General features: G+C 32.2%; 1 protein-coding gene across 1 annotated transcript in view; it reads right to left on the bottom strand.

Moving 5' to 3' along the window:
* Positions 1–26153, bottom strand: part of LOC113520265 (PAS domain-containing protein cky-1) — a 178642-nt gene that overhangs the window by 149624 nt on the left and 2865 nt on the right. The window contains exon 2 of the mRNA XM_052898104.1: positions 10285–10417. Within this exon, the coding sequence (XP_052754064.1) occupies positions 10285–10295 (11 nt within the window). The 5' untranslated portion in view covers positions 10296–10417. The remainder of the gene's footprint in view (positions 1–10284; positions 10418–26153) is intronic.

The raw sequence follows: 26153 nt of genomic DNA, 5'->3' as shown, positions 1-26153 counted from the left end.
CGTATGAATTGTTCGTTTTTTTTTATGGTTGATTGAAGTTAACCTTAACTTTCATACAAATTAGAGTTGCATATCAGACGGATATAGGTAAGTGAACATATTAAAAAAAAAATGGTGTTTTATTAATATGTAAAATACCTAGGTATGTTTAAAATTATACTATATTTTGATATTTAACGATCAATTCCATCAATACAATTTTTCTAAATTATTCAATATACTGAAATAGTTTCATTAGACTTATTATATATAATATACTTTATGAGTATTATGCGATATTTTGATCAATTACATACGAAAAACAAGGAATTTAATGAAATATAATTATTTTGACATTCAATAGTATTTACTATAGTGGAACTAAATCGATTACAGTTACGGAGTTTTATTAGATTCTTGGTATAATTATAGGTAAAAGTATGTCCTTACCTATTGCACATTTAATCCGTCTAACCAAGAAGCTAACGCCTGAGCAATAGGCCCACAATATTAAACTCGATTCAGTTCCGAGTTACCGGAACTTGATTTAATACAGTCAACGTTATTGGATTCCGATAATTTATTGCTATCTGTACTCGTGGGAACGAATGTACCTGTGGACGGCAGTTACACCGTTGTGTAACGTTTTCGCTATTCGATCACAGACATGTCAAGGATGGGATAATCATACATATATATATATATATATATATATATATATATATATATATATAATGACGATAAATAAGCCAGCGAGCAGCCATAAACTACTGAAAATCATCCAAAATTATTTTTTAGTGGTGTTAGGTTTTTTTATTTAGTAAATATATATAGATGATTCAACACTTACTTATTAAATATCAACTATATTTATAGCAATTTATAATCTATTCAGTATATTTTGTGTGAAAATTAAGTAATTAAAAATGTGATAAGTGAACCTTATAGACGAGCATATAATAGACAAATAAATAACAATTTTATCTTTTTATATGACGTATCTGCATAGTACCAATAGTACAATACAATAATAATAATTTATTTATGTATATACGTATCTTAGATTGTACTTTGTTCTTTGTTGGCGGAAACAAATATTTGTTTATGAAAGTTGAAGCGAGCAAAATCTAGTATTCCACAACGGTGTAACAACGAGTCGTCGTAACTACCTAACGCCATTTGAAACGTCATTAGGTTATTAGTGATAGAGTCAGTTATATTATGGCCCAAGGTCAAGATGATTCAAAGAGTGCGATTACAAAGGCTTTGTGTGGAGTGGGATATGAAAAAATGTCTAGTTATGTGTTGAATTGTGAACAACTTAACAAATTACCATTTTAAATTATGACTAAACTACTAAGATGTAGCTGTGCAAGTCCCAGCATAGAATGAATCACCCCTTCCTTTCCCGTGGGTGTCGTAAGAGGCGGTTAAGGTAGCTTTGGTTGGAGGGATGGGCAACAATGCCCCTCTTGAAACATCACTAAAAGCCTAACTGCGGTTGCCAATCCGCCCGCAAAGCGTGACAAATACTGAAAACGCCCTATATGAGAGAGATAAATTTTCAACAATGGACAGTTAACAGCTCGTATGGTGATGATGATGTTATACCTCCGTATCCTGTAACTTCATTCCCATCAAACTGAAACCATTATGGTTTTAGTTTATAAAATAAATACATACCTATTTATTAAGAATAAATACGTTACTTTTATATTAAAACTGATCAACTGACTTTAAAAAACAGGAAGTTCTTAATTCGATTGTATTTTTTTTTAATATTTATTATCTAATAACTTCGTCAGTTATAAACCGATTTGGAAAATTCTTCTTTTACTTAAAAGGAAATAATTACAGATTGATCCCTTAGAAATTTATCAAAGTCGCTTCTATAGTTTAGTTTTGAAATCTAAATTATTGATTTTATCTCAACTAAAGTTGTTTTGTTTTCGTGAAATACAATCTTAAATCATTGTAGTAATATTCATTATATAATAGGGCCTCATTTTTGTTTCAAAAAACTCAATTCAATACTGTTTCAATCAAGCAATGACCTCATATTTGTTATATAGAGCCAATGAATGAACGTGGCTCTGGACCGTAGTTTGTAACAATGTGTAGTAGAAACCTATGTTCATCGGTGAACAATAGAAGTGATGATCATATAAATAAATGTATTAAATAATATTGTACTACGAAATCATTAAATGTATTTCTCAAGCGCATAACATAAAGCGGATACCGCTCAATAATCACTCATTAATACAATGAGGGAATCAGAAAAACAATGGCCGCCAAAAAAATACTGATCAGAAGCTTTCTGCGTGCGCGCACTGGAAACGGATCTATCAATTAAGTTGCGATCACATTTGGACTTTTGATTGATGCATCAATAAGTACATAAATCCATTAAGGTTATACGCTGTTAATTGTGTATTTTCTACGGCTGTCCGTTGCCTCTTTCGTAATGTATCTCATTTGAATACTGGATAATCCTTTTGTTAATTACCAGTAATGGTATAATAGTTATAGTAAGCGAGTGAGTCAGTGAAGTTACATTTTAATGTTGCAAATGTTTATAAGTCCTTAAAATCAGTTTGTTTATTGACATTTGGAGATTAAACGGCTGAACTAATTGTCATGAAATTTAGCATACTCGTACTGTTTGTGATGGAAAAAATTAAAAGTATAGTTTTTTATCTCACTCTATCAATGTGCACTTTTCAGATGAAATTGCGATTGAAATTGATAATTATATATGAGATACCGCTGTATGGTTTTGAAAATTTAAGAATTTATCTTTATAATTCTCATTAGAAGGAACTTTTAAACATCTACCTAATAATATAATATTTAGGTTTAATTTGTAATTAGTTAAATTGTTTTTACTAATGTTCAGTAGTACATGGTAGTATTGCGACTGTATCTAAAGTGAACTGATATCTACTTAATTTATAGCTGCAATAATCGAATTTAACTAGGTATAAGAATAAATTACCTGTATATATATATATATATATATATATATATATATAATCCTATAGACTTTATTATTTTTTAGTTTAGCTATAATTGTAAAGTATTTTTTATCCCAATTAATAAATATATCCTGGTTACGCGGACGTAGATAGATAGATACTCTTTATTGTTTCCTCCAAAAGATTATAATAGTAAACTTATTATAAATATAAACAATTACAGGACGTGGTCACAAGTTAAAGCTAGTATGTATATAAAAAGACTAACTAGGCAATTTGCTAGCAACAAAAATAATCAACGACGGGTAAGCCTTTAGTACGTAGTTATTTTTTTAATAACTAATAATAATATTTTTTTATGGAGAGGAAAAGGATTTGTTAGTAATGGGGATTACCAACCCTATTACTAGCAATACGCCCTATCAGGTCGACTTCCTCGCATTTCCCTCTGGAAACCATTGGCATTGGTGAATCTGTAATGATGGGCTAACTGACCTGCTTCATCTTCACTTATCATCCCTTACAACTACCTTGCCTGTATATACCAACAGCGCAGGCGGGGTTACCATTCCATTATCATCCATTAAAAACATTTTTTATTGGTAATATGTTTACCAAAAGAGATCTAGATTTCATAATTCAAGTGTAAATTAATAGATTATTACATATGTAGCCTCTAATTAAAGTCAACGCGCCTTTCCATTATACGATCTAATGAGTTTAGCTGTACACAATACTTTAATTAGAGTGAGACGGTTCATTAACATACGATTGTGTCAAAACATCCCATCGCGTTATATCCGTCTGTCAACTAAATGTCAAAGATGTCTTGGATGTCTCGCTGTGTGTCAGTACACAATGTATGTGTAATGTACAGACGTAGACAGAGGTGCTTTTTATATATTTTTTTATATATATATATATTTAACTTCACTTATGGAAGTCAATGCATAAAGTCATATTATACCAACATTCGCATAGACAAGTTTTTTTTGCAACTTACAATAGCAAACAAGCTGACGGCCTACTTGATGGAAAGTGGTAACTGATGGCTATAAATATGGACCGTGGGCATAACAGAGTACATTGTGTCGCTCATGATACTTTTATTTATTTATTTATTTCTTATTGCATTCCATAATTTAATTAGTAGATAACATTTCGACTCCAATTATGGACCCTGTTGGGCACAGCAAGTAGGAGACAGGAGGACAACACATTTTTTCACTTTAGAAATAGTCTAAGAATCTGTTACAATATAATCCAGTTATAGTAGTATTCTTCCTGCGTTGCCATTCCTCAGAACTAAGTTACGTCTGCATAGGGTGGGTATTTCAATGCCTTTAGATAGAAATACAGCCATGCAAACACAACTGCTTTACGGCAGAAACACGATTAGTACAGAGGTACCAAAGCATACAAATTTAAATAATCATTTTAAATTTCAGAGATATTTTAATAGGGACGCTACTGCCCATCTCTCGCTCTCCTTTAGTCGCTTCTTACGACACCTACAGGAAAGGAAGGGGTGGCCTATTCTATGCCGGGGTCCACACGGCGAACAGGAGGGAAAGGAATTGTTAGTAATGATGTCTAATAGCCCCATTGCTAGCAATATACCCTCTCAGATCGACCTCCACGTGGTTGCCCCTGGAAACCATCATGATTAATTCTTGTTAAATTCATCATGGTGGGCCAACTGATCTGCATTTATTCTCACCTATCATCTATCACTGGTGTCTCGTCGGTGTATACTGATAGCGCGGGCAGGCTTATCATTCCATTTCATTTAATAAAAAAAAAAAACACGGCGAACTAAAGATATAAATTTAATAAAACTAATACATTCACAGTATCACAAAAAAAATAAAATTTAATGATCAGTCCCATTCATGATCCGATATAAATTCACTGTTAAATCTCTTAATTTATTAACTTAATTTTATAATAATAATTTAATACTAAAGATATAAAATAGATACAAATTATAACATTTGTCCGTACCCGTACACTGTAGAGCAAACAAACCTGCGCCCACTGATCCGCTTACGAATGCTATCAGCTCATCGACGTCTGTCCACGTGCCCGGATTAAACGTACCATGCGACATCTGATTGTATACTTATTTGTACCACTAGGTGTATGATTAATGGGCTAGTGATACAACGGTCTCGGGCTCTGAACGGGCGTCAAGAGATTTGGGTCACGTTGAACGAATGTTTGAACAAACATTTGGTAATATTGCTGTAAGGGAGACTTTGTACAAAAGTCGATTGCTTGGGTACCTCTGTCTCATTCGTGATTCAAAAATTAAGCAGTTGTGTTTGCATAGCTGTGTTTCGGTTTGAAGGGTGGTATATGGCGTGAATTTACTGGGTACAGAGGAATAACATCTGAGTCCTCAGAAATGGCAACGCATGGGGGGTATGGGCGAAACAGTATACTCTGTTATGTCCATGGTACTGCTCATGTCTATAGGCGACGGTTACCACTATCCATCAGGTGGGCCATCAGCTTGTTTGCTATTCTAAGTTGTATGAAAAAAATCAATAATAAAGATTGTGTTCCACAAAAATAACCACTTCAGTAGTGGCAAAATCAGTTATTTTGATTTAAAATTACTGAATCAATTTTGATAAAATTTCTGTGGGAATTATCTGTAAGTATATTCTTTTAAATAAAATGGATTTTTTTAAACCGGTTTGTAATTGATATAGTTATGAGGCATTTAGCCTAAGAAAAATACAATCGAATTGAGAGCCAATTAACAAGGTTTTTAGAAACCATTAAATTTTATGTCTGCCATTCGAAAATTATGCTATACCATTAAGTATAGCATTTTTCCTTTAAGTCATGTCGGTAGGTAACTTGACTACATTATTCATCTTTCATTTAAACGAAAGTTTTATTAAAAAACTTGTCACGTGCAGAAAACAGTCGCGGGATCTTAAACTATTACGATATAGGACTTCTTGCCTTTCTGCCTCTTAATACTGAGAATTCACTTAGATAGAGTAACAAACAAGTAAACTCGTAAAGTACAAACAAGTACTCATAATACCTACACAAATCACTTGAATAGTTGAAACGCCATCAATTCTCCTAGACTCCCGTAATGGATGTCGTCCAGTAATCTCGAGACGGTTCGGTAAAAATGGCCGCTTTAGCGGCGCAATAAGAGCAAGTCATCTTCCGACCTAATATAAATAGCCAACATTAAACGAGAGCGAATGATCAACGTACAGTGGTGCTATCGCGGCTCGTATTTTTAAATCAGTTACTTTAATCGTGAAAAATTTTACCATTTCAATCTCACCCATTAAAAAAAATAGTGGTATAGGAAATAGTGAGTGGAAAGCAATAATGTAAAAGAGAAATCTAAACAACAATAAGTATGTAACTACAAAATTTATCATATCATTTTATCTATATACTAGCGACCCGCCCCGGTTTCGCACGGGTACATATTACATCACGTCACATTAGAAACCTCTAAATTTATCAGTGTTTCTCTACAATATTATGCATGTATTATACATATAAATCTTCCTCTTGAATCACTTTATCTATTAAAAAAATCGCTTCAAAATCTAATGCGTAGTTTTAAAGATTTAAGCATACATAGGAACGGACAGACAGCGACAGCGACTTTGTTTTATACTATGTAGTGATGTAATATACTATACTAATACATATATAAATCTACATAAATCAATATATATTAAATATATAATATATACATATTGAATAAATGAGGACACAATATATAGGTATACCTAGTTTTACGTGCTTTATAATTATTATCATTTATTTACATAGTACATATAATATATTATACACTTTATGGTAAGAGACGTAACAAATGTTAGGGTCGCAGTGTACGCATACCTTTAATTCTGTAATGGTCTTACGCGCATTACGTTATTTTGAGTGGTTTGAAGCGAATACAAAAAAAAAAAAAAAAAACTGTAGACAATTTGAGGTATGCTCGAATCGTTGCCCCAAAGTTCGCTCTGCTTGAATATAATAATGATATGGCATCTTATTTGAGACAATTGGGGTCCCGCTACGTCGTCTGTATTAGATACATATAGAATAAGATAATGTATACCCAAGTATACTGGGAGAGAATGCTATATAGTATTAAGTCCGCCTTTTGTACCAGACATTTTTTTTTAATGTGGTCTATAAAGCATAAATAAATGAAATAAATAAGTATACATGTTATATATTAGTGAGTCTTCCCGGAATTAGTTCATCTAATCGCTGTGTTCATAGAGACCACAGTTTATGGTCAGCCATATAGATCAGAACTATAAACTCTATTGTCAAATAATAATTATGATTTTATTAATAAAGATGTTTGATTTAAAATCAAATTTTGGAAAAAAAAAATGCTTTGTATATGAAAACGTTTTTTTTATACTACTACGGTGGCAAAGAAACATACGGACCGTCTGATGGTAAATGGAGTTACCGTAGCCTATGGACACATGTAACATCAGGAATGTCATCATGAGCGCGTTACCGAGCCTTAAAATAACCTTAATACGCCCTTTTTGGAGGACCTCATGCTATAGTCTCCATACATATGTTTTCATAAATAATATTATTTAATACAAATCCCAAAATATGTAAAAAAGAAATAGCGTCAATTACTTATTTCAATTAAGAATAAACGGTATGATAGTTAGGTATCTAAATACTTACTTTTGTCAAATTAGAAAAAATGGCTATAACTACAACCTGTGTAACATTTAATTTTAGTTCATATAAATTCTTATACAAATAAATAGATATAGGATTTTTTTATATCAACTATTAAAACAAAGTACACCATACTTTGTTATAACAAGTACACAATCGCTGTAATAATTTGGATTTTTCTATTCACGCACATATTGACAATGCGGTCGATTCTGAAGTGCCATTTCCATATCTCTAAAGTTAATGTTTCAGTTTGATATCACTGAGAAATCTTTATTTTAAGGACCTAATTTTGTAATAAAGTAAAAATTATTACAATTTTAATTTATGATCGTCCATAAAACAGTGGTTTCGCAAAATTATCAAATAAAAATATTAGGTTAAGTGATAAGTTTAGAAAAGTGCCACCTCAGAATCGACTCCATTGCCTATTAATCTATGTATATATGATTTACAATAGCTTTAATTTACTCGCACAAGACAAAAAAGCTAACATTTTTGGCTATATCTAGATATTTATCTGATTTATATTCGACTCAATAGACGATATAGGTTGCAATTACAGTAAGAAAAGCGAACCAGACGCCATCTAGACATCATGGAGAAACGTCACAAAAAATGGCGCCAAATTGAGAATTGTGATAATGAAATATAAATCGGCGTACAATCGATCTGTTGCGAAATGTTATTATTGTTTGTATCAATATGTGATGAAATATCGCGTAGACATGTTCTAATTTGTGTAATAACGAAAACTTAGTAGGTACATAGCTTTCGGTACATAGTGATAAAGTTAACACTTAAAACGTCATTGTGACGGAGCTACGTCATTATGATAATTTGATTTCAAGAATCAAACCGATTGCTATAGCAACGGTACATTATTAGTTTTAAAAAGAGAATGCCAGGTTTTCTCCTAAATTTTAATCTATTTATTCTTTATTGACTACATTACAAAAAAATCTTTGGTATAAAAGGCGGACTTAGTGCTATATAGCATTAGTGCAATTATGCGGTGAAAAAAAAAATTAAATTGTTGTTGTATTGATCTGTATATCTATATTATACTTCATGGCAAAACACGAGAGGGAAACTTTGTACAAAAGTTGTTTACTTGGTCACCTCTGTCCTATTCGTGTTTCTACTGTGAAGCTGTTGTATTTCCATGGGTGTGTTTTAGTTGAAGGGTGGGATATGGCAGTGAATTTACATTGAACAAAGGAATAACACCTGAGTCCTCAGGAATGGCAACGCATATGGAGGTATCATGGGCGAAACAGTATACTCTGTTATGTTCATGGTACTGCTCATGTCTATAGACGACGGTTACCACTTTCCATCAGTTGAGCAGTCAGCTTGTTTGCCATTATAAGTTACATAAAAAAAAGAATCAGCTTTTAACTGTCTACTACTGAAAATAAGCCTTCCTCTTACGGGTTTTAGCATTAGTTACCACGCTTGGCAGGCGTATTGGCTACCGCTTTTAGGAGTAGGACAGAGGTACCCATATTTTTGTACAAAATCTTCCTCTGGTAAATAATATTTAGTGGAAAAAAATATGTATGCGACTTTCTATTTTACAGCATCAGATAAATCAGGTAAAGGGATTGTTAGTAATGGAGACTGAGAATCCCATTACTAGCAATATAACCAACCAGGTCGACCTCCTCGCGGTTCCCACTGGAAACTATCATGGTTAATTCCTGATGAATTCACCATGATGGGATAACTGGCCTGTTTTCATTGTCATCTATCACCCTTCACTGATGCTCCGCCAGTGTATCCCGTTAGCGCAGGCGGGGTTACCATTCCAATTTCACCCGTCACAAAAACAAATCTGTTGTGTTGTACGCTCTTTTCCTATCTACGAATCGTGCATCATAAATATAATTTTTCTATAAAGTAATCTAACTTTTGTGCGTAACTGTGTATGCGTAGATTTTGGAAGTGGAAAAAGTAATCAAATAGACCGCTACTAGGTAATGTATCAAGAGAAAATATGCACACAGCAGATTTTAAGATCGACCTTCAGGAACACAACTGTGGAAACCGGAATAAATATATAGACAGACAAATTTAAAAAATAAATATATATTATTGTGATATTTTTGTCGGTTTGATGTATTCATTACTTATTTAATACACACTGAAATGCATCACCCAAAAAAAAAAATAGTTATAACAGAATTAGGAATGAGAGCATTCAAAAATTTATTGTATACTAACTAATCCAGCAAACGTTGTTCTGCCACATTTTTTTTTCTGGATAGGAATACCCTAATCACCTAGCCGTATAAATTTTACGTAATTATACTCTACGACCTATTCTCATACTTAACTTTTTTATACGTAAAAAATTTCATTATATTCGATGGAGCCGTTTCGAAGGAGTTCGATCACTAACACCGTGACACGAGATTTTTATATATAATATAAAACTACATCTATGTCTAAATAGACACCATATTTTAATAGATTTTTAAAAGTAACATAATCAACTGAATAGATAATGAATGCATAATTTAGTTGAATGCGCTCTATTTTCGATGCTGCTTTTTACATTTAGGATTTCTTGGGTATCAATGGGCTAAGGTCATATTAAAACCCTGAGTGTACTCACCTGGTGAACATGATGGCTGGATGGCGGCGGTAGATGTGGTAGTGGCACGCTCTGGCTGGCGTCCCCCCGCGCCCGCGCCCTTCGCATCATTAGCGCGACCCTGTCCTCCACTCCAGCTTCACCAGCCTCTCACCTGTCACAAATTATATACATATATCACATTTTAAACTATTGCCTATGTTCCTTGATGTTATCAGAGCCAGATTCTTTACAAAATTCCGATGGTATGGGTACCCCTATCCCTGTTTCTGTCGTGCAGTAGCTGTGTTTTCATGATGCTGTCATCATCATCATATCGGTCTTTAACTGTTCACTGCTGAACATAAACCTCCCACTTGGAGGGTTGTGCCAATTGTTGCCACGCTTGGCAATTAGACATACTATTAAATGAAGACTTACACTACATTGCATTATAGTTTACTATTGTCATTAGGAAATTCGCATTTTTTATGCAACAAGCGGCCAGCAACACAAATAGCCCACAATACCAGACTCTATCAATAAATATCTGTACATATGAAAAAAAATATATATCGTATATTCAGTAGCAAAAACATGTCTATCGATAGCTTCAAGGTATCACTCGTATTATATTATAATAAATATGTTGCTTATCTTGCAAAAATATAGTAGTAGGTATTTATCTCGAATATACGTATGTATATACAGTAAAATATATCTTGTAACCACGTACAAACCAATATGCACGTCTCATATTGCAAAGAGATCCTGAATGTATATACACTCACCACTCATTGGTTTTCCAAAAAAGGTCCGAGTGTAACTTACAACAAAAATGGTATGCTAAACACTATTACCAAATACACACGCCAATAGCCACACTTAAAAGTTTGAAATCACTATACAAGGCTGTGGGAGGAGCACTATATACACTGTATATATGTATACTGATATCCATATACAGTTTTGGACTCTAATATATATACCTTATACACTTCTCGTCATATGTGATAATTAGTTTCCTTTTTTGTTCTAACTAATCAGATTCGAGTAGGTACTTGCCTGTAACGGTCAAGTGATACTGACTTTGATTTGAATTATTTAAGTATATATTGTTGTTATTAAATTGAATTAGTAATTCATACACTTTTAATTGCTATAGTTAAAACATATAATTCGGTTTGAATCAAGTTGAAAAATTTCTAATCAAACTTTAATAAAAAATATATTCTTTTATACAACTTAGAATGGCAAACAAGCTGACGGCCCACTTGATGGACAGTGGTAACAGTCGCCTATAGACATGAGCAGTACCATGGACATAACAGAGTATACTGATATGATACCCCCATGCGTTGGCATTCCTGAGGACTCAGGTGTTATTCCTCTGTACCCTGTACATTCACGCCATATCCCACCCTTCAAACCGAAACACAGCCATGCAAACACAAATGTTTCACGGTTGAAACACAAATGGGACAGAGGTACCCAAGCAATCGACTTTTGTACGCATATTACGTATTATTCATATAATGACGCTTTGTACTCATATTGGTATAATATGCAAGGGTCATATATATATATATATATATATATAAAAGTTCAAAAATGCTTAAAATCAAGTTTACTCGATTGAAAAATATTCTATATTTTTTTATATTACCTTTTTCTTATTTATTTTGAGAATAATTAGTAAAAATATAGCCCGATTTCTATTAGCACAGAAACAAGCATTGAAAACTTATCACTAAGGTACTATTAGGACTTCCCTTTTACATTCAACGTCGTCTTTCCAAGTTGTATAAAATGTGATATATCTCTACACACACTACACTGCATAAAAAGTACCATATAATACACTTAGTTATCGTTCATATGATAAATTATATTTATAATCATCAATATTTGGATATTAACTAGTATACGTACTGGCTTTCTTCTATATTATTCACATGATACCGTTTAGAGAGCAAACAAATCACTATATTCAACTGCCCAATAATTTTGGTCCAAAGTGTACTTAGTACGTTTATTAAAGTACTTAAGTCCACTTTCGGCCAATGATTGGACACATTTTAGTGTATAATTTTGTATGCCATTATTGGTAAGAGCAATGTAATCGGTGAAAATTAATACTTTGTTAGGTTTATTTAATTGTCTGTTTTGATAAATGAATCCTCTGTTTATTTAATATTAGTTTTTTGCATTATAACATATTAATAGTTCATTAAGCTGGAATTTAGACATAAAGTAATTACCATTCGAATGATGAGACAAAGTTGAGTACGTTTGAAGTAGCGTTAAAAGGACAGGCGCCAGGCAAGTCCTTCTTAAATAAAGACGGTCATTAAATGCTCCTTTGGCAGATACTGGGTATTGTTTCTTTCTCCAAATTGTGAGAAAACAAATAATCCAATAAACATAAAAGTTTGTTTTATTATCTAAACTAATTTTATAAACAGGAAAAGGAATTGAATTTTCGTATATTTGTGTGTAGTTACATTTTTTTCAAATTTAAATTATCTTTTATCAAATATGGAGTGAATTTATAGGGTACAGAGGAATAACATCTGAGTCCTCAGGAATAACAACGCATGGGGGGTATCAAGGGCGTAACAGTATACTCTGTTATGTCCATGGTACTGCTCATGTCTATAGGCGACGGTTATCACTTTCCATTAGGTGGGCCGTCAGCTTATTTGTCGTTCTAAGTTGTATAAAAAATAGATTTGTCAACTAGCAGTTTTAAATCGTCATTCCCTTTTTTATTTCTGTTAACATTAGGTGTATGTATTTGAATGTAAAATTATACATTTTCTTAATATTAAAACGAATTTAATAACATTGTGATCCGAGATCTTTTAATGTAATACTGTACTAAGGGTCTCCATGTCACAATAGTACAATCACACGTAATGGATTTACATCAAATCTACTTAAATCGTTAATGGTGTTTTACCTATAGAAAGCTACTTTATCGAATATAGGCTGGATATTATTAATAAGAAATTAAAATACTAATGACTCTACCTAAGCTTTAAGATTTACACCAACTTTTTCAAAATATATTTTTCAGAACATGGTTATATTTCATCCTATGGGAAACCCCATAAAAAGAATCGCGTATACAAAGCATTAGTACTCGACTGAATCGTAGCCACTTACAAATCGAAGAAAACAAATAAACTGATATTCTGTTATGGGATTGGTTGTCTCTATCCCGCGTGATAAGCCAGAAAGGGAGCGGGAACTGGTTGAAATGTCATAGGTCATTAGGTTCGTACCATGTAAGGTTTCAATACGCCAATATGGTAGCAGCCGTGACTGCTTTAAAGGCTGTTGTTGTACCGAACAATAGGTTATTGGGCATAAAGATTTAAGCTGTATGCGTAGGCGACCTGTGCCGTGTGCTCCTAGATGACTTTGATAGTGGAATATTGAGAAACTAATTGTTTAATTTCAGGAAATGGCGAGTCGACGGTAAATGTTGAGGTTCTGAATGGATTCCTACTATGGCTATATGTCGTTACGACAGGTATAAGACATATTGGAGGATGCAGTTAATTCAAGTATGAGTGCGATTACAGAGACCTCTCCACGTTTCATTCAATAACCCACCCCTCAAATTGTAACATTATCGTGCAAGCACAGCTATTTAGTGACAGAAACACGAGTAGAACAGAAGTACCCATGCAAATGTTTTTTGTTAAATTATTCCTTTGACATACATGATATATTATGATAACCCAGAATATAATGTATCTATGTGTAATTGTGTATATATTGCAGTCAAATTTTTTAGCCAGTCAAAGGTACTTTTGACTCAACAAGTTGATCAAAAGTGGTTTTGAATGAAAATTATTGGTTATTAATGCTTTTTATTGCAAATTTGCGATTAAGTTAGATACTTTTAACTGTTATTTTAGTCAAAAGTGTTATTGACCGTATGCTTCAAAAGACGAAAAGAGAAAATACGGTCAAAAGGACTTTTGACTGGTTAAGTGTTTTGACTGCAACATACATATATACCGAATTTGAAGCAAACCAATCAGTTAGTCAAGACTTTATTAATATATTATGCATTATTAAAAAAAAAACTACAAGTTTATCCCCTAAAAGAAAGAATTTCTCTAATATGTTAATTAAGAAGTTTCTTGTACAGAAGCTGCTGATGATGCATGCTCTCGTGCACATGGCTAGTTCATGTATAATTTACAAAGTTGAGTGAACTGTCTCATATAACATGACCGTTTAATGATCACAGAAATTCATAGCAGTACTGTTACTAGCTCGAAATTAATAAGCGTATAAGAAAACAGAGGTTTGTCATACAAAAGTCATCCAGAATGCCGATTGAAATTATGATAAGCCATAGAATTAGTTCTGGTAGGACATAATGGCTAACGATTAGGTTATGTGGGTTACACGGAACGAATAACGTGTTTAGTTGTGGATGTGGTATTTGTGAACAAAGTTGATTTATATTAGATTATTATTATTATTACGCTGGATATTGACAATGATAAGGAATTGAAAATAATATATGATTGCTTTAGGTATATGTATGCTATTTTCAAATTATTTATTCATGGAATAAAATAATATCTTACAATCCATGTAAATTTACAAAATAATACTTAATAATATGATATGGGATCTTTGATACACGTAACATCTCTACTAGGATTTCTAATATAACCTGGTTTGAACCTTATAAAAAAACTTAAACGTCCAGTAAGTGATACATTAATCATAATTAGAACATAGTCAACTGGCAGTCGGCATAGAAAACAGCAATATTCTGATTCGATCTGATCAATATATATATATATATATATATATATATATATATATATATATATATATATATATATATATATATATATATATATATATATATATATATATATATATATATATATATATATATATATATATATATATATATATATATATATATATATATATATATATATATATATATATATATGTATATATATATATAGCGTTTTTGTGTCTTCTCCTCCATCCAAAGTTTGTCAAGAATAGATTGCTTTAGCGCTAAGACCACTTAATGTACTTCATAAATCATAATCTTCATAATTCCTACTCTCATCTCAATTATTTATTTGGGGTCGCCATAATATGTTTTTCTGTTCCATTCTTCTCTATTCACAATTATTTCTGCATTCATTCCTTTTCTAACCATATCATCTGTCACATAGTCTTTATAAGTATAATACATTTTATTAATTATTTTTTAAATTGTGCAATAAAAAGTAAACAATAAAATATAAAGATTATAAATCTTTGTATAGCGGAAAATGCCATATCCTCTCTTTAATGTCTTCGGAACTCCGATTTATGTCTATAGTAGTGGGATGAATGATGCTCTGAGCTTTAGTCGAGAGGCACAAACTAAGCCATTCTTGACAAGCCTTACGAAATGTTTAATTTAATGTCGCGGTTACGAGCAATGGCGTTGCTAGTATGCCTGCTATTGAAATTATAATTATAATTTCTTTTATAAATATTTGTAATTATTATTATTTATTTCACAATATTATATTCAATTAACGATGATTACTTAAATAGATTATTAATTCGAAACCTTGAGGTACTAAGTTCAATCGTTTGATTTATTATTATATTAAAAATAATTAAAAGTAAAATGCTAGTAGTTTTTAAGTATATTTTTATATTTGTATTTGCGATTAAATTTTATATATAAATAGATAGGTAGAAGTACTCTACTTCATACATTATTTTCCTTTGTGTTTTCTTCTTATTCTTTATTTAAAAGCTAATTATTCGTAATCAAATTTTAAAAAAGGAATAATTGATATTCGTTTTATAAAATGCATTATTTTTTGTTCAACACCGATTAAAATTAACAAATTTTTATTGGTCCATATTTAAAAAATAGGTATTCCAAACATGTCGCGGTCATTATACGAGAATTAAATGATAACAAAATCTCTAATGCGAAACACTGAGTGCGTAATAATCGCCGAAACTTTTAAGCTACCGCAATAATAACCCCATAACAGCAGCCTTTTAAGACATTAAAAAAAGTCAACAAGAACCGAAAAGAAACGTATAAACAAAGACCACCTGCATCCCTTCAAGTAACTGCTAAGTGGCGGTGTTAATTTGACCGCTACTTACACCCCGAGTCCTTCGCACTACATGCTAATGTGTGTGTTAAAAATAAGGAATAGGCTAATATTTGTGTTGCACCGTTAGCATTTTCGGGTTTCATGTGTGTTAAGGTGAAGTTGTTTGAAGCGGAAATGAACTCTTGAAATAATAGTGAACAGGAAAAAATTAAATGTCTCCCTTTGTCTTTGGTAATATTTTCATTTTTCATTTTTGATAATATATTTATTTAATCTTTGTTGACTAATAAATAAGTGGTACAAAAGGCGGACTTAATGCTATAGACATTCTGTACCAGTCAACCTTTCAGATGTGTACAGATACTAGATGGCGATCTAGAAAATTAAATTTATTTATATTTTAGTACAAGATGGTAATTTCAAACATACAAGCGTTCATAAAATAAACGTATATATTAGTATACATATATTAATACCAAAATATACATATATACATGTACATATATATACATATAATGAACTGCTGCCTATTCCATTACTTATTTTGATTCAGAGAATTCAATAGATGAGATCGAACACTCCTCTTGAAGGCAAATTTGTTAGAAAAGGCACGTATGCTTTAGGGTAATTCTATTAGAGGAAATTTCCAAATTCGTATGTTTTTTTCCCATGAACCTCACCATGAGTGATGTGAAATCTGTGATGTTTATGGTGCTATTCATGTTCCTAATCGACTTACAATCACGTGGACACCATCAGACATCATCTTGTTTGCTATTGTAAGTAATATATAAAGAGGAATATTAAGAATCATATAAAACAGTAATTTAGAGGCTCATTTCCAGAGGGAGGCTGTACAAAAGTCGTTTGCTTGGGCACCTCTGTCCCATTCGTGTTTCAACCGTGAAGCAGTTGTATTTGTATGGCTGTGTTTCGGTTTGAAGGGTGGGATATGGCGTGAGTTTACAGGCTATAGAGAAATAACACCTGAGCCCACATGTCTATAGGCGACGTTACCACTTTCCATCAGGTGGGCCGTCAGCTTGTTTGCCATTCTAAGTTGTATAAAAAAAAATATTAAGAATTACACTGTTATTTCACCTATTTCCAATAAAATGCATAACTATAATTTTACTACAAACCGATGATAAAAAATAACAATCCAGTACTTTTGTAACGCTTTTTATTTATTTTTTGAACATGTTTCTTAGTCACTACTATGTTATGAGTAAGCTCGCGGTCCCAGCCGGAATCGAAACCTATTCCTTTGACGAATCATTATAAGTATGATGATGTAATCGTTATATATATATATATATATATATATATATATATATTGTTCATTAATATATTATTAAAAATTTATAATAACTAGCTTTTACTCGCGACTTCGTTAATAGCATATGTACTCGTATACTGACTGACATAAGATGTAGCCTATATCCTTCACCATCTTACCTCTTATCTCAGTAAGGATAATACTAAGAAAAAAAAAGTGTAGTTACGAGTATAAATAAATATCAAATATTGTTGCAAATTAAGTAAACTTATATTGAGGCATGATCTCCATGTGAAGAAATCAGTAGAATAAGCATTGTATATAGACAACTGATAGAAATATATAAACTATACATACATGCATAAAAAAATATCCAGAACATTACAAACAAACATAATATACAAATGTGCTCTGTGCAGGAATCGAACGTTATTTTACCGAACGAAATTATTATTATAACGAAATTTTACCATATTAGAAGTAGGTATTTTATTTTTATCTATAATAAGTTTACTATTGTAATCTTTTGGAGGAAACGATAAAAGGTATCTATCTATCTATTTTTATATAGAGTTTTTAGCATCAAGACGCATCTAAAGACACTGCATCTTTAGAAGTACCTTAACTTTATGCAGGTGATAGACACCTAACATCTGCATAAAGGGGGGAAAGGGATTGTTGGCAATAGAGTTTGACAGCCCTATTGCCAGCAATATTCTCTATTAGGTCGACCTCCACGTGGTTCCCCCTGGAAACCATCGTGAACAATTCTTGTTGAATTCGTCACGATGGGCTAACTGACCTGCTTCATCCTCACTTATCATCCTTCACTGGTGCCCCGCCGGTGTATACCGATAGCACGAGTGGGGTTACCATTCCATTATCACCCATTAAAAAAACACCTGCATAATACAAGAATAATATAACGACAGTCAATAAACACACGTACAAAGTCAAAGGTAAAGCTAGTTTAATATAAAAAAGAAAGGTCATACAGCATATTATTATATACCTAAATTATTTCAATGTTTTGCCCGTTCTTGTTCCGTATTCAAGCAATATTAATTTATAATTCATTAATCACTATTGTGCCTGATAAATTGTCTATATGTTACGAACACAGATCATTTAGCTCTCTCAGTCTGAATAACATGTTAACAGTATGTTATTTACCACACTTATTTATTTATTTATTCTTTATTCACTACATTACAAAAAATGTCTAGTACAAAAGGCATACTTAATACTATGTAGCATTCTCTCCCAGTCAACCTTTGGCTAAACAGAAATGTAATTATGCGGTGAAAAATAAAAAAAAATGTTGTAGATAAACAGTTACAGACTTATCCATATTGACTTGTAAATTTATAACACATACAATGGAGAACTCCTGCACACACTTATAATGTACCTACTTAATTTGTAATATAAATTTTATACAATTTTCTCTATTCCTTCACTTATCAACGTATAACATCGTAATTATTTCCAAAATAGCTATTGACATCCGATAAAATGTCTCATTGTGATGCATCAGAGAAAAGAAATCACATGGGTAGAAAGAAAAAAAAAGATTGTACAAAACCAAACGAGATGCGCCCGCGTACGCCAAGATCTCGGTCAAGCCAGGCGGGAGCCCACTCCTTTTGTTTCCAAACTCGAATCAGCCAGTGTTTCGAATCTAGATGCTGTTTTCTTATTGTTCTTTTTCTTTTTTCCTCCTATGGCTTTTTTCTTTATTGTCTCAGTGCGGCCGGAGTTTAAAAAAAAGAAAACCCCGGTGGCTTATGGCTCCCCATTGATATGCGACGTTCGAATTGAAATTTAAATATTTGCCCGCGGATTCTCGACGGACCGAATTGTTATTTTTTTTTAATTCTCTGTGTTGCCATCTTAATATTTATTGTTATTCAAAAAAATTGGAATATGGAATTCGTAAAGAACGTTGACTCTGCCACTAATACTTAGTTTGAAAATAAGTTGTAACATTATACTCACCTAAATAGCATAAATGAAGCTTGATAAATTTGAAACGGAACCTGTTATTTCCAAAAAAAAGTGAGCGCGAGTATTTAGTCCAAAGAAATTTAATTGCGTTTCACGGAACGCGGGTCAGAGGGCAACATCGAATATTTATTTGTAACCGTTCCGATGAGTGGCTATGACTGGTTTTTTAATTGAACTAAGACGGAATGGTACCAAAAATTCATAGATAATATATATCCATAAACACAAATATAATGATCCTAGTAAAATCAACACATCGCCGTTGAATATAATATTTATGATAAATGAATAGATATTAATTGACTCAATTGTTATCGTATAAATAGATCATTTCAGAACAATCAATTATTTTAGGACTCTATGTATAGTTGCGGTCAGATATAACAAAAAGGTCTCGCCGCTGGCGATTTATAAAGCCATAAAAGATTTATGGTATTTTAGTTTGCACATAAGGCTTATATTATTATTACAGGGAGCTTATGTTACTTGACTTTTATATTCTAAACATAATCCTTACTAGGTATTATTATAAATAAAAAAGTAAGTTTTTTGTAACCTCCTGTCATTGTAATGGCTATTTCAAAATATTGAAAAGTTTTTTTTTATACAACTTAAAATGGCAAACAAGCTGACGGCCCACCTGATGAAAAGTCATAACCGTCGCCTATAGACATGAGCAGTACCATGGACATAACAGAGTAAACTGTTTCGCCCATGGTACCCCACATGCATTGCCATTCCTGAGGACTCTGCGGTTATTCCTCTGTACCCATTAAATTCACGCCATATCCCACCCTTCAAACCGAAACACAGCCATGCAAACACAACTGTTTCACGGTTGAAACACGAATGGGACAGAGGTACCCAAGCAATCGACTTTTGTATAAAGTCTACCTCTATTGGTTTCAGCAATAATACTGCCTTACTGTACTTATCCAACTGTATCGTTACATTTATTAATTGTCTTATTTATTCCCCATAATGTATATGCGAATAAAGTACACTCATTCATTCATTTAACCAATTGTTATGAAATTTGATATACTGTTATTATTTGAAACGGAGATGTATACATAGGCTATTTCTCCCGATCACTCTACATATTACGGATTATATAATGACTTTTAACATGAACGAAGTTGCTTGTAAAAGTTAGTATGTAATATTATTTTCAAATAACAGACAAACGTATAGCATGGCTGTTTTTCTGTTTGATAGGTGGGATATGGCAGTGAATTTACAGGGTCATCATCATCAGAGGTATATAACACCTTTGCTCTTAGGAAAGGCAACGCACGGGAAGTATCATGGGCGACACCGTATACTCTGTTATGGCCACGGTGCTGTTCATGTCTATAGGCGACGATTACCACTTACCATCAAGTGGACCGTCAGCTTGTTTGCCATTCAAAGTTGCATAAAAAAAACGCAATTTAAAACAACCGTAAGACAATGGGACGACCTCATAGGTATTTCAGTGGATGCAAGTGACTCATGATTTTCCTTATGACTGTCTATAGTGGAGTCCTGTGTCCAACAGTGTACAATTAGTGACTGAAACATTGAATATGAATATGTTAATATTATAATAAAAATGCTCTGAAACTCAATCCGTCATAAGCTGTAATTGCATTAAGTTTTAAAAGATAGATAGATACATTAAATACCAAACAACGGATTCGCATCCGGTTAGCAACCGGTTTAAGCCGGTTTACTATACCTACTAGTTTTTGCAGCACTATTACATATATAAGTGGTATATAGTAATTATGTATATATTCGAATGTGGAACGCATTATTTGCAATTGTCAGCTGATGGATACTTTTGGCCAGTGTTAAGTGACAGGCGTTTATGTGCTCGTAAGTATATGTTATTTTATAAGGTACTTTATCAATATGTCACTGGTTCGACTATCTTCTTATATCGTGTCATCAGTGTGTGTGTGTGTGTGTGTGTGTGTGTGTGTGTGTGCGTGTGCGAGTGTGTGTGTGTGTGTGTGCGTGTGCGTGTGTGTATGTGTGTGTGTGTGTTGCCACTTTAATTTTAAAAATATTATAATTTTAAAATCTTTGCGTTGTTACCCGTTTACATGCAAAATTCATTTTAGACTAGCTGTATCATACGGCTCCACCCGCGTGAATCAGTATATAAATTATCTTACATATTAAGTTAGAATATAATCTATTTGTGTACCAAATTTCTTTAAAATCCGTTCAGTAGTTTTTTCGTGAATGAGTAACAAACATGAGACTTTTTTTTTTATAATAAAATTAGTAGGTCTGGAAGAGATTTCTTTAACGATAGAACTGCCTTTTGTTTTCATAAGTGTAATTAATAGGTGAAATAAAAAGTAAATAAATAAATAAAATAGTAAGATAGAACTGCAATCCCGAATAAAGTATTAAGTCGGCACATTGTCATCAACCTATCACATACATATACATACCTATATATTACAGACTGCGTTTTAGCAATATTCATTATTTTAATAACTATTTTCATTTGTATGCCTTGCGACCTTTATTGCCATCGTAATTTTATCACGCGCTTACAAAATCACTATAATTTTATAGTCGTAAAAGCTGCATTTAACAGATTCAATTTATAGTAATGACTTAGAAGCGAAAATCGTTGAAAATTATTACATATGAAAAAAAATATATATATTGTGCAAGAAAATAAATTATAGATAGCCAATTGAATGATAATGTGATGATTTGAAATACAAGTACAACTAATCAGAAAAATAAATCATCAAATAGATTATGACTATAAAAAATGTTTAATTAAGTAGTATTTTCTTCATTACATTCATATATTTTTGCCATGTGGTCCCGGCATAGAATAGTCTACCCCTTCCTTTCCCGTAAGTATTTTTTTTATACCACTGAGGTGGCAAACAAGCATACGGCCCACCTAATGGTAAGTGGTTACCGTAGCCTATGAACACTTGCAATACTAACACTTACAGAGGTATTACGCGTGCGTTGCCGACCCTGAAGAAACCTCTTTACCCCCCTTTTTGCGGTTGCCAACCCGCCTGCCAAACTAACTACTGGCAAAACCCATTTTATGGGGTAAGCCAATGTTTAGCAGTGAACAATTAATAGTTTTTTTTTTTATATACAACTTAGAATGGCAAATCAAGCTGACGGCCCACCTGATGGAAAGTGGTAACCGTCGCCTATAGACATAAGCAGTACCATGGACATAACAGAGTATACTGTTTATCCTATGATATATTTCATATGTTGCCATTCCTGAGGACTCATAATCATTATTATCAATTATAATCATTAATTATCGTGTGGTCCCGGTATAGAATAGATCACCCTTTTCTTTCCCATTTGGGTGCCGTAACAGAAGACTAAAGGAACTGTTAGTGGGTCAGATGAGATTTTTAAAAAGAAAATTATTTTATTTAACACGAGTCTTTAATATAAAAATTAGTAAAGCGTCTTGTTCGCCTAAGGTTCAAATCCGGTCTGAATTAAAATATATCGAAAAATCGCTGGAAATGGATGGCATTACGCATACATTACTGTTTCGAAAATGCAGTTCAGCACTTTTATATTCGTATGTTGTACATAGACACGGCTATATAATAGAACCTAATGGTCTAAGAATGGGCGAAGCGGCGTCTCTTTTAAAACATCGCCGAAGCTTAACTGCGGTTGTCAACCCGTCTGCCAAGCATGGCAACTACTGACAAAACCCCAATTATGGGAGAGGCTATATTTAGCAGAGAACAATTAATGACTGATACAATAACCCAAATAGGTTTAATTGATAGGAGAATTATTTAGTTAATAGGCTTAATGTTTTTTTTGTTTATCTATGTCTCAAAGTCTATCATTAGATATAATCATTATTATCAACCTTCAGGCTCAGTGTATGTATAAAAATGTATATAAATAAATAACTTCAAAAATATCGGTACATGAAGAGTAATATAAGTGACATAGTGTATCCTATAATATTGTTTTGTTTGTATCTATTACCAACGTTTACTACATTCTATCAGCTTTCATGCTACGCCAAGTACTATAAAAAAAAGTTTTTTTTTATTATTATATGATACCTCTTATTGGGGCAACTAATTCATGATTTCTCTTCACCCAGTTCAAAAAAGTATAAAAGGAAAAGACAACATTTTTAAAAAAGTTATACATATTATAAAAGTTTAACAACGAAAACATAATGTAAAAGTAATAAACCATAAAATCAAGACCTTAGTTATATGGTTGGCAACGCGCGCGAAATGTCCCTGGTATCACAGGCGTTCATAGTCTATGGTAACCGCTCACCATTAGCTAAGCCGTATGTTTGTTTACTACCTTAGTAGTATAAAAAAACCTAAGCTATTCAATAAGATAAGAGACAAGACGTTTCATAATCTGCAATTGTTTGTTGATCAAATTAGCTTAAACAAAAAACTATAGTGTGATCTTTTTTGCACAAAACAAGCGCTTGCATTAGAAGGATCAAGAAAACAATGCAGTTTATTTAAGGGTACAGAGATAAATGTGTCGATTATCGTGTACATAGTAAAACAATTTTCTTGATAATACGTAAATAAAAAATAAAGATTTTAATAAAAAAAAACTTTTTAATGTTTTAAAAAATGGAAAACTTAATAAGAAATTCAATAAAAAAAAACAGACAAAATCAAAGATACCTACACCTTGTGTAGTGATTGTGTTTATTTTTTTAAGTGACTTAAAAATAGTGCAGCTTCCCGATTCTACTGTATTTGTTATGTGTATACTTTTATTTCTGATATCTTAACCAATTCTAGACATATTTATAATTCATCTCGCAATTGATAAAGTTGGCTCGCACATTGGTTTCATATTAATTTTACCTCTATTGAAGTTACTATAATTTTTATAGACCAATTTCTGAAATTCTTACTTAATATTATGTAGTAATCTAAGTATTGTCGTAATGTCCCGGCACTGAATAAGCCATCTCTTTCTGTCACGTGGGTATCGTAAAAGATGACTAAAGGAACTTAATAGTCGAGGGTTTGGCAACAGCGTCCCTTTAAAAATATCACCAAAGCTTAAATACGGTTGCCAATCCACTTACCAAGACTCCAAATCTAACTATTGACATAGGGGAATGATTGTATTGAGCAGTGAACAGTTAATGGCTGATATGATGATGGTGATGAAACTAAGTATGTTATCAACGTCATCATCATAGTTTGTTATACAATAAGTTAAAGTAGTGAATATTTATATATATAATATTTAGCTAGTAGAGAATGCCATATGGCATTAAGCTCGCCATTTGTACAAAATTTTATTGTGCAATAAAGAATAAATAAAATAATAATAATAATAATAATATTTATTTACTGTAGTCTTACCTACATAAGACATACGCCACAAAAAATAGCAGAACATTTAGATGCGTCATTTGTTTGACCTATTAAATAAGATGGCAACAAAAAAGTATGGCATCGTGTAGGTACTCCATTGTACCATTCTGAATACCTACAGTGATTTTATTTTTTACCACAATTAAGAACGTACTTGTCGTTTTTCTAATCCGTCTTATGTAACATTTTCAACCGACTCCGAAAGGTAAGAGGGTTTGCATTCGACATTATTTTTCGCATTTTCTGTGTGTGTCTTATACTATATCGTCCCAATTCCATTACAAAACATACATTTATAATCATGAGTATTTCAGCTTGTATTGGTTTGGATATTTTCAATTTATACGTATATAGTTCCCCTTCCTTTCCCGTAGGCGTCGTAGGAGACGAATAAAGAAACTTAATAATCGAGATTTGGGCAGCAGCGTCCCGCTTAAAACACCACCAAAACCTAACTACGATTGCTAACTCACCTGCCAAGCATAGCACTACTGCCTTCTCCCTTATGGGGGATGTTTATGTTCAACGGTGAACAGTTAACGGCTGATATGATGATGTATGTATTTAGCAGTTAAAAGGTATCTAAGTATTTCTATCAGTTGTGTAATATTACAAGTAACAGTAGTAATTAGTTTAAAACTAGAGGGCGCTGTCTAGCATGCTTAATAAAGTTATTATTTATTTATTTATTTAAGGCAATTAAAATAATACATAATTATACACTTAAATAGTAATTTGACAGCCACTAAAGTTTGCAGAAATATAATACAAGTAAGGGAAACACAAAATTAAACAATACTAAATTAAACAAATTAAGCAATACTGTTAGAAACTACAACAACATTGTCAATAGATAATGCACATGTTAAAATATATATATATATATATATATATATATATATATATATATATATATATATATATATATATATATATATATATATTATTAAGATACTTTTTTTTATTAAAATAGACTTTTCGTCTATTGTCATAATTTGATTTATCGAATAAATTTTAGTATAGTACTCGTACCTAGAGTTCGGACGTAACCTAGAGTACCTATATTTTACCATTTAGTTTTAGTTAAACATTGTTTTATTATAACAATAGTTAAAA

This window comes from Galleria mellonella, unplaced genomic scaffold (genome assembly GCF_026898425.1).
Source record: "Galleria mellonella isolate WM207_F2 unplaced genomic scaffold, CSIRO_AGI_GalMel_v1 utg40, whole genome shotgun sequence".
In the NCBI taxonomy this organism is placed as follows: domain Eukaryota; kingdom Metazoa; phylum Arthropoda; class Insecta; order Lepidoptera; family Pyralidae; genus Galleria; species Galleria mellonella.
The sequence above is the reverse complement of the archived record's forward strand: the minus strand, read 5'-3'. Positions and strand labels throughout refer to the sequence as shown.